Source organism: Zalophus californianus, chromosome 14 (genome assembly GCF_009762305.2).
Source record: "Zalophus californianus isolate mZalCal1 chromosome 14, mZalCal1.pri.v2, whole genome shotgun sequence".
NCBI classification, from domain to species: Eukaryota; Metazoa; Chordata; class Mammalia; order Carnivora; family Otariidae; genus Zalophus; species Zalophus californianus.
In genome coordinates, this window is record NC_045608.1 from 62,621,062 (window position 1) to 62,635,120 (window position 14,059).

The window sequence follows — 14,059 nt, forward strand, 5'->3', positions numbered from 1 at the left end:
TCTCTCTCTGTCAAATAAATAAATAAATAAAATCTTAAAAAAAAGGTAATGTTTTAAGGAAGTCAAGCCAGGATGGATTGGAGCAGATCTGGGAATGAAAAAAGAGACCTAATTAGGAGGCTCATGGTATGATTTTTAAGAGTGATATTGGAAGACAAGGGAAGGAGAGGAGAATGTATAAAATAACTTGGTGACACCTCCCAGGAGTTAGGCTTGAGTGCCTGAAATAAGGAAATATGGCAAATGGAAGGAGCACGGTGAGGAGATATTTTAAATTTTGAGTCTAAAGTATTAGAAGCACCAGTGTGATATTGTGATCTAGTAAGAAATATATATTTGGTTTTTGTCTCTGTAAGAAATATATATTTGGTTTTTGTCTCTGGCAGAGTTTCTAAAGCCCTGAGAATTTCCTTAGTGGTAGGGATGAGAGGAGTGTCTTTTGTTATTCGTAATAAACCCCTTTCAACAGTAACAGAGTTTATCCTAGTAAGATGACTCTTGCTTGAGGGGGCTGGTTGCTAGAGGAACCAACCAAGTGATTAGAGAGTTGGAATTTTTCAGCCCCACCCCCTAACCTCTGGAAGAGGGACTAGGAATTGCATTAATCATTACTGGCCAGAAATTTAATAAATCATATGTAATGGAACCTTCATAAAAACCTATAATGACAGGGTTTGTAGAGCTTCTGGGTTGGTGAATGCATCCATGTGACAGCAGAGTGGCACACCCAGACTTTTATAGGGACAGAAGCTCCTTTGCTTGGGACCCTTCCACACCTTGCCCAGTGTACCTTTTCATCTGGTTATTCATTTTGTATCCTTCATAATAAACTGGCAATAATGAGTAAAATATTTCTCTGAGTTTTGTGAGCTGTTATAGCAAATTACTGAACTTGAGGAATGTGTTGTTGGTAACTTTTGATTTGTAGCCACGTCAGATAGAAGTGTGGGCAACCTGGGGACCCCAAATTTGCAATCAGCATCTGAAATGGGAAGCAGTTTTGTGAGACTGACCCATTAACCTATGGAATCTTCAGTAATCAAGGTAGTTTCAAATTGAATTAGATTGTGGGACACCTAGTTCGTGTCCTCAGAGAATTAAGGAATTGTTTGGTGTGGAAAACCATACATTTGTTGTCAGAAGTGTCCTGAGTAGAGGAATGGGTTTCTCTTTAGCAACAAATTAGAAATTTCCAGTAACTTACTTGGTAGATGTTAAAAATTGAAATATATATGGGGAATGTAGGTTTTTCAGCTCTGAAGTGATTGTGAACATGATTCTAAGAGTAGGAGATAATAGTGGGGAGGTTCTAAGATCAGAAGAGAGGTTAATAAAATATTGCTATTAATATAAAACATGGAAATAAATGTGTTAATGTTAACATTTGATGTTGACTCAGCATCAGAAATAGAATAACAGTGATATCAGATGATAAAATAATTAACATCAAATATTTGTTATAAAGTACTGTTCTAAACATTTACGTTCAGTAACTTTAATCATTACCACAGCCTTACAAGATAAGTCATTTAAAGTTAAATAGTGTGCTCCTAATGACTCAATTAATAATTGATGGAGTTGGGAATTAGGATTTGACCCCAAACACTCTGCAGTTATCTGTGGAAATTCTAAGGATAAAATTACATCATTTGAATCTTGTACCTTTACATACATTAATTAATAAGTTAAATTTATTATTTCACTTCTTTTTATTTAAGAAGTATTGCTTTGTTTTGATATTCAACATAGAAATTACATTTTAGAAGTGAAAAATAAATGCATGGAATAAGTTAGGGTAGTTTGTGTTCTTACATGGAGAAGGCAGCACTCTGCTAAGTGGCACATGGGAGGTACAGAAGAAATGGATAGCTAATGTTGTGGAACACAGACTCCAATTGTAGAGATAAGAATGCCCACCAAAGCATTTGGCAGTTAGAAGAGCATCATTTGAATGAAGAGAGTAAAATTGAGGCAACTACTAAAGGAAGAGCTCAGAGTTGCTGAAAACTTACTGGAAAAGTTGAGTCTTTGACAAGCTGGCCTTGAAGATGACGCTACTATTTGGGTTAAGAGCTTTGTAGATAGGAGTTAGACAAAGTCATGTAAAAAATAGGTTAGCTTGGTTGAAACATAGAAGGAGAATGAGAGGTCAGTTAATGAGAGAGGATTGTGGTGAGAATTATCATTGGAGTGTTTGGGAAAGAAGGCAGGGTTTTGTTGTTATGTTTGTATATTGGTTTTGTTTGTTTATAAATTAGATCCTATTATCTAATGGGAAACCACAGTATAACCATATGGCAGTCATCATCAACTATTGGAAAAGCTGCCCATGTGGTGGGGTTAAATTTACTCTCATTCTCCCCATTAAAACTGATCGGTGGGAAGAAGTTACATGAAAACACATTTGTCTTTTGGTACGTTACAGTCAAAAAAAAAAAAATGGCTTCATTGTCTATAAAAACAGTGGGTGCTTTGGAAATTAGTCACTGGAATTACTTAAATAAATATTAGGTCTCTTTTTGGCAGGGATGTTAGAAAATGAATTTCTGCTGACAGTTGGAGAGTCATTCTGACATCACTTACAACTTGAGCTTCTGAGAGTCTGTACGAAACGATTAGAAGTGAAACTGGTATTAAGGCTCTTAGCTAGAAGGCTACCAAACTCCACATGTGTGGTGTAGTGAGAATCAACTTGAGGGGAAAATGCAGGAAATATTGCTAGGAAATAACGGATAGGAATTGGGAATGGATTTAGGAGATCAGTGTTGGTGGAATAATGTCTCTAAGGAGCATGGGTTTAGCTAATTAGGAGACAGCAGTATCTTAATGTTGGGGGGAACCATCTGGTGAAAGATGCATGGGCTGAGAGTTAGTGGACCTTGATTTTGGGTGTAGATTGTCCACCATTTTGAGATGATGGGTAAGCCACTTAACTTCACTGAGATTATATACAGTTTGAGCAGTGGACTAGATAATCTCCAATGTGCTTTTTTGCTTAATTTAGTTAAATCAAGAATAAGTTAGGGGATGGGCATCAAGGTTCATTTTATGTCATACTAACCAGTAATTGTGTTTTATTGTCCAAAAAGACATTTTCTTGAGAATTTGATTAGTTTACTAATGAAAAGATTTTAGTTGGGCAGAATAGGAATTTAAAATTTTAAAGTTACCTTTGTTCAAAAGATGAAATCATGCAGAAAGAAGAAAATGGGATCAGCCTGGAAAGTGTTCCCTGTAGTAAGATGTGACAATAGATATCTTTTTTTTTTTTTTAATGGAAAACAAGTATACAACTGTTTTAAAAGAGCATTTATTATGTATGCAACCATAAGTGTTATGCTCCAAGATCATTTACTTACCTGGATGATCTTGTGAAAACTTCAGATAGTAGGTATGCTGCCTATCTAAAGAAGTGAGGTTCCAGAAGGGCACTACGAACAGGCAGCTGAATCATAGAACATTTGCTGCTGCTTCTGTATTTATCTGTATGCTTCTTTCTGTGGAATTTTTGATTATCTTTTTAAAAAGCTACTTCTCTGTGTAAGAGCTGTACATATTTAATTTAGTTTAAGCCCTCATGTGTGAGTATCTAGGAAACCCAATGATCTGGGGAGGTGTTTGAGAGTGAGGTTAGCGGTGGGGATTCTACCCTTGCTTGACTTTGGACTCTTCATTCATTGGCTGCAGTATTTTATGTCACATGTTGATGTTATAAAATGAAGGTTGTCTTTAAGGCATTTCATGAGAATATGCCTCATCTCTTTTATTTTCATGTCTTGAGGCCCGCACTATTTTAAAATAAAAAAAGGAAAATGAAGAAAAGCCAAAGAAAACTTAAAAATTCATAGTGCTTGAATTTATGTAAGTGGTTTAACCTGAAAAATGTAAAGTTACAGGGAACATGTTTCTTTTTTTTTTCTCTGTCCTGTAGTATTTTTCTAGGATCATATGTATAACTATGTTTAGTGACTACACAAGGAGCTAGTCTTTCATCGACTCTTGTGACTCTGCCATCAGCACCAAGTGAAACTCTGCCTAGTCACCCTTGACCCTTCGTTACCCCAGTAATAGGCTGTTGTTTCTAATTTTAACATCTTTTCTGATTTTAGGCTTTGACTAAATTCTTGAAATGTGTTAATTGGGATCTACCTCAGGAGGCCAAACAGGCATTGGAACTTCTGGGAAAATGGAAGCCAATGGATGTAGAGGACTCTTTGGAGCTGTTATCCTCTCATTATACCAATCCAACAGTGAGGCGTTATGCTGTTGCCCGGTTGCGACAGGCAGATGATGAGGTACATTGTTATTCATTACTCCTCTTTGACTGGGTACTTTTTTTTTTTTTTTAAGTAGGCTCCATGCCCAGCATGGAGTCCAGTGCGGGGCTTTGAACTCATGACCCTGAGATCAAGACCTGAGCCAAGATCAAGAGTCAGACGCTCAACCGACTGAGCCACCCAGGTGGCCCAGACTGGGGTACATTTTAAAGTAGAGCCTGATTATAGGCTCTATAGCATATCCTTCCCCCGCCCGTGTGTGTGTGTGTGTGTGTGTGTGTGTGTGTGTGTGTGTGTGAGAGAGAGCGAGCGAGCGAGCAAGAAAGAGGGGTGGTATGGGGAGGGAGGGAGAGAGAGATTTTTAGAAGGGAAGAGGATGTACTAGGTGTGTTTTCAGAAGTAAAATTAAAATATTCCTCCAAGGACTCTTCTGTGAAATGAAAATTTACTTCCTGATCTGTTACATGATAGGACAATCTCTCCCAGGACATTTACCTGGCAGCAGAGCTTGTATTGCTCTGTCTGGAAAAAAGAATTCTAATGAAAAATGGTTTAATGCAGCACCAGCTAGGGAATAATTCAGATCCCCTCTATCAGTCAGTATACAACAAGCCACATTTAATTGCAGCCTTGCAAAGCCCTTGGGGCCTTTAAAGCATAGAGATGCATGGTCATCTTATTCTCCTTCAGACTTCTCCTTTAAACTTTTAGTTGCTGACAATTATATGTATATGTAGATTTCTGAAGGTGGTTTTGAATCCCCTGGAAAGCAAAGACTGCAAACTTTATGCTGGCTATTTATATACCTGTAAAGCCACCGGGGAAGGAGGAACACTATGTCGACACAAAGCATTGCTGAAGTTTGAATTTTAGTAATTGCTAATAAGATAGAGTAATCCAACAATTTTTTTTTTACTTATTAATTTTTATAGGGTGGATGTCTTTTCCAAACATAACCTAATAGTTTATGCTAGCCTGCAGGGCTTATGGGATATGGGATAACTCTTCTCAAGCCTTGATATATATAGGAATGTTGATCCCATAGAACAACTAATATCGAAGATCTTTTTAAAAAAATCATTTCGAATTCATAGTGGCAAAACACAGCATTTACTAAGGTCAATAAGGTTGATGTATATTTGTATTTAATTATTGTAAAATGTAAACAATAAATAGTGTAGTGAATGCTCACGTATAATTTACCCATCTTTAGCAGTTGCCAGCTCACAGCTGGTCTTATTTCATCTGTAACAACACTTATTTCCTCTTCTCCATTCCCTATCCTCCACTGGATTATTTGGAGGCAAATCTCAGATATTGTATAATTTTATTGGAATAGGGTGTTTTTCACTTTCCTGTTAAAAAGCAATCCTAAGGGGCACCTGGGTAGCTCAGTTGGTTAAGTGTCTGCCTTTGGCTCAGGTCATGATCCCAGAGTCCTGGGATCGAGCTCCATGTTGGGCTCCCTACTCAGTGGGGAATCTGCTTCTCTCTCTGTCCCTCACCCCACTTGTGTTCTATCTCACTCTCTCTCAAATAAGTAAATAAAATCTTTAAAAAAATAAAAAGCAATCCTAAGCATTGTGATTCAGCATATTATCTTTCTTCCTCATTGTCTTTACTGTATCACAAGTAAAAGTTGAAATGTGGAAATACTGAAATATTTATTTTGAAATTCATTAGAAATTTAATTTAAATCATTGATTCTCTATGTTTGACATGAGTCATAGAGTTTAGCTAAAGACCTCTGGGCTGTAGTCAAGACAGCCTCTTGATGTGGGTTCAGAATTTAAATAGAAAAATTTGTAAGTCCTCATTTTTTATTGTCTTACTTCAGTTCCCTCAAAGGCTTATAAACTAAGTATTTGATTGTGGTGATAGCCGTGTTCATGCAGGTACTGAACTGTTTCTAGGCCATTTTGTGATTTTTGTTACGATGTAGAGAATAATGATAGAAACATTGTGTACACTTTAAACTGCAAGATATGATAGTTTTTTGAGGTTTTATTTTTTTTTTAAGATTTATTTGAGAGAGAGAGAGAGCGCGAGAGCACGTGGGTGGTGGGAGGGGCAGAGGGAGCAGAAGGAGAGAAGCAGACTCCTGGCTGAGTGGAGCAGGTTGAGGGGCTCGTTGTGGGCCTCGACTTCACGACCCTGAGATCATGACCTGAGCTGAATTCAAGAGTCAGATGCTTAACTGACTGAGCCACCCAGGTGCCCCTTGAGGTTTTAGAGATCTAGATAGCGTAAATAGTATGATGGGTAAGTTATCTCTTGATTTTCCTTTCTCTGAACTTAGTTCAGTAATAAATTGTATATAGTTGGCTAAAAAAAGATCTTTTAATTCTGTTACTGCTGATTCTTCGGATGTATATTGAGATGAATTTTGTCTTTTCTCTGACTCAGTGTACCTATATATATGTCTTTGGGAACACCATATATTATTCTGTTTCCTGTCAAAAAAATTAGTGATAATTGCTGCTTATGTCACTTGATAGCTATGAGGAAAGATTATGTGGGGGCATAGTTTTGAAAACTGTATTCATGCACATATATAGAAAGATTGCACATGTATATTCTGTAATCTTTATACTAAAATCATTTATATTGTTAAAAACGTGCCTTCTTTACTGAACAGTGTAATCTTGGACATTTTCTCATTATCAACACATATATTTGGTTCCATGAAGTCTGGAAACATAGACAAATAAATATCAAGGCAAATGATGTCAAGGGCATGTTTAGTCTGTAAAAACACACTGTTTCTAGATTTTATGGACACCTGTAGCTCTACCTTATTCTTTTTAAACAGCAGCATAGTATTTTATTGCAAGTTTAATTTATAATTTATTTAACCAGTCAGCTTCTTTTGATTTATTTGTAATCTTTTGCTGTACTATATTTTAGTGACCAGACCTATGTATATATTTCTCTGTATTGTTGAATAAGTAGCTTATATTGGAATTATTTGGCCAAGAGATACATTCCTTTTACATTTTGCTGATTATCCTCTACAAATCTTTTATTTTGGGACTTGTATCATACTTTAAAAAAAATTGCAGTTGCTTCACTATAACATTAAACATGATTGGACAGATCCTTTCCCTGTTTTTCTTTTTTATAATTTTCTTTATAATTTTTATAGTTTTATTCTTTCCAAGAATTTTAGAATAATTTTTTCATTTTCCTAAAACTCCACCAGAATCTTAAGTGGAATTACATTAAATTTATATATTATGTTACAAAAAATTGACAACTTTATGATATTAAATCTTCCCTCCTGGAGACATGATTTTTGTATTCATTCAAATCTTGATGTTAGAAAAATTTTATATATTTTAAAAATAGGTTTATTCCCTGACAGTTATTGTTAACTGTTATGAACTGCCTCACCCCTTTTATCTCTTACTTCTTGTAGTTAAATGAAAAATTATGTTTTAATATTTATGTTTTATCTAATCACTTTAGTGATTTGTTAGTTTTAATAAATGTTAGGTGGTTTGCTATATTTTGTGGGTATAGCATTGTGCTGTCTGGAAAACAACAGCATACAATATATGCTATATATGGATTCTGTGCTGGTGAATTTCCTAATGTACCAGCCACACATTTGTAAAATAAATTTTACCCAATCTTTGAATACTTTTCTGAATTTAATTTGCTAATATTCTATTTAGGAATTTTTTTAAAAGCTATATTTCTTATTGCTATGTGGCTCAAAAGGAGAGATGCCCCATAGAATTTGAGGAGGAAGCGGCATTTGAGATAGATATTGAAGGACAAGTGGATTTTCACAGTTAGACATGAATTTACATTTTAAGTGGAGAGACCCGTATGAGCAAGGACAAGGAGAATGAAAAGTAGAAGAAAAATAGAAAGTAGTTCACTTTAATAGGAACATAGGATATATGTAGCTAGCTGTTCAGGAAGTAAGATCAGAAACCAGAAACCATGTCTTTCTAACTGTAAATGCCTATGTGAAGAATTACTCTTAATTCAGTAAGAAATGGGAAGTGAGTGATTTTTGACATGGAACTCTGCCTGTGCACTATGAAGCATTCGAACTAACTTGTTATCAGGAGGAATGGTGATCACTATCTAGATAATATTCCATAGCTCTTGGGAAATTTTTACTGAATTGCCTCAGTCGGAAACCTGATTTTCTTTTTCTTTTGTTTTACTTGGATGCTTATGTCCTTCATGCTTGGAAGAATTTTATGTTTTTCAAGATGTGACTATATAATGAGCAAACAGAGTTTGTACAAATGAAGGAAAGTACACTTTGATTATAGAATATCATGCCAACAAATCAGATAGTAATGAGTGACATAAAAAGAGGAGGGTTTTCTTCTGAATTCAATATAGCCTTTTTAATTTCATGTGTTAAGTCTTCTATAATGGGGAAAACATAACAGGTGGTATATTCAGCAGCATTTTTGAAGATGCATTGGTAAGGAAGGCTAGCAGTGAAACTTAGTTACTTAAACCTCCTGAGAAGGATACTTGTCATTAAATGTATTAATCAACTTTCTGTTATTTAATTCACTTTTTTTCTTAGAAAAAGCATGCCTATTGCTATTAAATGTCATAAGTCTCAAAAGAAGAGATGTTTATTGCTCCAATTAAAAAGAGAACACTATAGAGATGCTTTGATACAGAGTCATTTGTTTTCTCTGGCCACTGACATCGATATATTTGAATATGAATGAATAAGCCTTTTAACCTTTCATTTAATTTTTTTGTGACAAAGTCATATTTAATGGTGAAATCTTGTGTATTATTCTTTGTCAGTATTTAGATAATGATAAAAATGTTGACTGTTAATGTAAGAAAAAAGTTATGAAAAAAAGAAATATAGTGTGGTATTAAGTAAAGGAAAATAGGTTTTTGGAAGTGGTCTTTGTCCTTATGATGTATGTAATAAACTGGAGAAGACCAAGAGTAAAGAATTTAGCAAATAAGTACAAATTCTATAGTTGTTACAAATAGGGAAGGAAAGTGTGAGTCCTGAAGTTTTGACAGGGGATCTTATTTGGTTTGTGGGCTTAAAGAGGAGACTGAGATTGAGGTGGTGGTCACCAAGTCTCAACAATTACCTAATTAGGAGTTTTGAGGGGCCAACTGGGTGAGTGGCAACGGGAACTCAACAGTAATGATACTTTTAACAAGTGTTTGAGTTTTGTGAATTTCTTCAGTTTGTAATTATTTTTTAAAAGTGAGATTTTTGGAGTTTTCTTAATATTCATTGGGAAAGGCCAAGAGAGTATTACATTTATAGAGAGTATGACAGGAAACATTTCTATCCTAAATATTAAACCGAAAGAGTCTTTTTACGTTAAAGGAAAACTCGGAAAAGTAAAAACTACTTTGTTGACACTTTGAGTCCTAATTATCCCGTTGGTTGTCAATAGCAGTATGGGAAATTTAGGCTTAGGTATTTGTTTTCTTTAAGCCAGTGTTGCTAGTTGGCAGGAAAGTAAGCTTTTCCCTTAACCAAGAGTGTTAAAATTAAAATGTCTGTTTTATAGGATTTTTTCATTTAATTAGCAACCCAAATTCTCTAAAACCTGAGCTCTCAAGGAAAAAAAAATCCTAACCAGAAAAGCTTATGAAACAGAAGTTCTTTTAGAACTTGAAAATTTGGAGTTTCTTATGAAATTGTAGACATAAAATGCTGTTATCTGATCTATTGCTGAGAAAAGGATCCTTCTTTAATTCCTTAGTTTTATATGAACCATCTTAATCCTTGTTTTTGTTTTTTGCTTTACTTTTTGGCATTTAGGGGCACCTGGGTGGCTCAGTCTCATAAGTGTCCGCCTTCCGCTCAGGTCATGACCTCAAGGTCCTGGGATCAAGCCCTGAGTCAGGCTCCGGAGCAGGGAGCCTACTACTCCCTCTCCCTCTGCCACTCCCCCTGCTTGTGCTCTCTTGCTCTCTTTCTCTCTCTGTCAAATAAATAAAATCTTTAAAATAAAAAAAATAAACAAAGCATTTTTTTTGGCCATTTACTCTGTGCCAGGCACTGTTCTATGACTTTCTTCTATTAATTGATTCAATCCTCACAACTCATCTCTAAGGTATATATGATTATGTCCATTTTACAGATGAGGACCCAGTGAGGCACCAAGAGCTTAAATAACCTAGTAACTTGCCGAAGGTAACACAGCTGATAAGTGGTAGATGAAACTAAGCTGTTCTCTTGATATTTAGGAATAAATGATGTCTATAATCCTATTGCATTTGTTTTTCTAATATTAGCTTATTTTTTTGTGTGTGTGTTTGTTTTCCAGGATTTGTTGATGTACCTATTACAACTGGTCCAAGCTCTCAAATATGAAAATTTTGATGACATAAAGAATGGATTAGAACCTACCAAGAAGGATAGTCAGGGTTCAGTGTCAGAGAGTGTGTCAAATTCTGGAATAAATTCTGCAGAAATAGATAGGTATGGATATCCAGGGAGGACTTATTTTCAAATCTCCCCCCTTTTCAGACTTCTTTCCTTTTTCCCCAGATGTACCAAACCCTAGTTGGTACTAAGTTCAAAGTTTTACCAATGAATGTGGTATGTATACTCACAGAACACAAATTACTATATTGCAGAGCAGTGTTTTGCAAGCTGTGGAGTCAGAATACCTGAGTGAAAATCTTCACTCTGCCACTTACTAGCTGTGTAAACTTGTGGAAGGTGCATATTCTCTGTGTGGCCCCAGTTTCTCATCTTAAAAATGGGGATATAATAATAGTAACTGATCTTTGAGGGCTCTTGGAAGATTAAATGAGTTAATATACTAAAGCCTTTAGGATACTGCTCAGTAAGGGCTAGATGCTATTACTGTTCAAGCAAAAATAAAATGAAGGATGGGGCATGTTAGTGGGCTCACTTTATTGTATGTTTTATTGGCCGCTTTTCACCTTTTTAGTAGTTAAAATAAAAAAATAGCATGGTACTTGAATTAAAAGCTGTTAACAATAATAACAACAATTAAGAACTCATACCTCTGTAGCAGACACTGTGAGGTGGTCCACATACATTAACTCATTTTAATAATCCTCTGAAGTAGGTGTTCATATCCCTAATTCAGAGATGAAGGACTGAACAAGAAGTTAATTGTCCAGAGTCTTCTATCCTGCAAATGGTAGAGTTGACTCCAAAGCCCATGTTGTTTATACTTTGCCATTTTGCTTTTCCTAAAGTCTTAAAATTTGAGATAAATGGAACCTTTAGGTGAGAAACCTGAGGCTCAGTAATAAATTTATGTTGTGAAGGTCATGAGATTTGTTAATGACAGATGAGGTCTAGAATTCAGATTTGCTGAATTAGTCCCGTTATTATAATTACCACATGAGCTCAAGATTGTATTTCTGAATTTTTCATTCTGATTATGATACTGCTGTTTTTTTATTTTCTGTTTCATTTGAAGAAGAACTGAAAAATGGGAAAATCATTTTTTTTCTTCTGTGGGCTGCTTTATTTTTTTCTGTTTTTAAGAGAAGAGACCCCCCCCCCTTACTTTGTCTCCCACCATATGTTAGAGGCCTTCACTCTCCAGTCATGCTTACTTATTAACCTTCTTCCTCCCTTATGCCACCTAGAATATTTTACTAGAAGTCTATTAAGATTTTATGACAAGGTGTAAAATGTAACCCAGTATTTCCCAAATTATGGTCTGCCGGTCACTAGTTTATATGTTTTTTAAAAAGATAAAAAAGAGATGGGATGGTCTTGTGACCAGATATGTTTGAGAAATGCTGGCTTAAATTAAAATGGGCTTTAAAAAAACACTACAGTACTTATCAAAAACCTGTAATATACCAGCTTGCACAAAAATCTTCCAAGAGGCTGTTACCCGTATTTTTTAATTGTAGGCTTTTTCTAGGACATAATGTGACTCTAGTGTTGCACAGAACATGCTTTAGAAGTGATGCTTTAACCAGACAAAACTGAGGTGAACTGTGCTAAAAAATGTATATCTTCTCTTACAGACAGAATATTTTACGTATCAGTGATATCTCCTTTATTTTTTCAGCTCCCAAATTATAACCAGCCCTCTTCCTCCAGTGTCTTCCCCTCCTCCTGCAGCTAAAACAAAGGACAGTTCAGATGGTGAAAATCTAGAGGTGAGTACAAAGCTTTTCAAGTTTTTACAGAAGCTATTTTACCAGATGAACATTTTATGTTGGTCTTTAAAACATTGATTTTGATTAATAAACAGAATATTACAACTTTATTAAATAACTTGTTATATGATGCATGTTTATGACTTTTCCTCTCAGCAAAAAGTGCCAGATAATCTTCAATTCAAGACATTTTATTGGTGCTTTGGGCATATAAATGGATTAATATGCAATATGAAAATAAACTGGGCTTAAATATTTTATTAAGGAAACTCAGACTATTTATTGTTAACATATTTAGGAACATTACTGTAGTTGTCGGTGTTTGTGATTACATTCTAGAAATGTATGACTTTGATACTAGGGATTATATACTAAGTAGCTGTTTTTAACTCATACAGAAAAATTAAGTGAAATCTTTCTAAATAATTAGACTGATTTTTGAGTTAAAACAGGCCAAATAGGCTACTGCTACTCTGAGAGGTACATTTGGAAGTACATTTGCAGAAACTGATGTAGTATGTTCTTGAATTTCTCCCTAAGACTTCTAATTTGAGAACCTTTCACACCTCTCATGTTGAAAACAAATAATACATGCTTTGATACTAGAAAGTAAAGTTGATTTTAAAAAATGTGTATACACACACACACACACACATTGCTTTTAGTCAAATTTTAGCAGTTAATGTTGATGACTGAATGACTCTTGCTTTTATCATTAACTATTAATCAGAGTTTGATATCTGCCTACCTTTTGATATAAGAGAAAATACTGAAAAAAGAATTTTAAATTACAGGATCATAGAATCCTTTTTTTTTTTTTTTTTTTTTTTTTTTTTAAAGATTTTATTTATTTATTCATGAGAGACAGAGAGAGAGAGAGAGAGAGAAGCAGAGGGAGAAGCAGGCTCCCAAGGAGCAGGGAGCCCGATGTGGGACTCGATCCCAGGACCCCGGGATCATGACCTGAGCCGAAGGCAGACGCTTAACCATCTGAGCCACTCAGGCGCCCAGGATCATAGAATCCTTAAGGGAGCCCTTTAAGAAAGCATTCAGCTCCAGTTTAATTGTTTTGCCTTGTCAAATCTAAGATACAGATATACTGATTCAGTAATTCATTCTTTCACACATATGTTTTGAGCTCTTATTATGTGCCAGAAATATTCAAGATGCTGGAGGTAGAGAACAAAATGGTCAAAATCTTTGTCTTCACGGAGCTTACATCCTAGTGTTTGTGCTGATGGTAGTCAATAATATTTATATATAGTAGAAGAGATAATGATATCTACTTTCTAAGGAGAAAAATAAATCAGAGAAGGGTGATAGAGGGGGTGTTGGATAGGGTTAGACAATTGCAATTTTGAAAAGTGGTCAGGGAAGGCCTCCCTGGAAAAGTGACATCTTTTGTAAAGGTGATATAGGCGAGGGAATAACCGTGTGAGTGGTCTGGGGAGAGGAGTGTTATCAGGCAGAGGGAACAGCAAATATAGAGGCTTGAGGACCAGAGCTTAAGTGTGAGGAACAGCAGAGGATGCCTCGCTCTGGGGAGTGAGCGGAAGGGAGTATGGTAAAAGAATGAGTCAGAGAAAGAGCAGGAGTCAAGCAGGGTTTTGGAGGCCATGTTATCAAATGACTTTGACTTGCAAGCTATTGAAATAATCCAC

General features: G+C 35.5%; 1 protein-coding gene across 2 annotated transcripts in view; it reads left to right on the plus strand.

Moving 5' to 3' along the window:
* The window catches only part of PIK3C3 (phosphatidylinositol 3-kinase catalytic subunit type 3), a 136,707-nt gene that overhangs the window by 47,998 nt on the left and 74,650 nt on the right, over positions 1-14,059 (plus strand). For both annotated transcript variants that reach the window (XM_027576730.1, XM_027576731.1), the window contains 3 exons: positions 4,110-4,295; positions 10,568-10,722; positions 12,308-12,398. In XM_027576730.1, the coding sequence (XP_027432531.1) occupies positions 4,110-4,295; positions 10,568-10,722; positions 12,308-12,398 (432 nt within the window). The remainder of the gene's footprint in view (positions 1-4,109; positions 4,296-10,567; positions 10,723-12,307; positions 12,399-14,059) is intronic.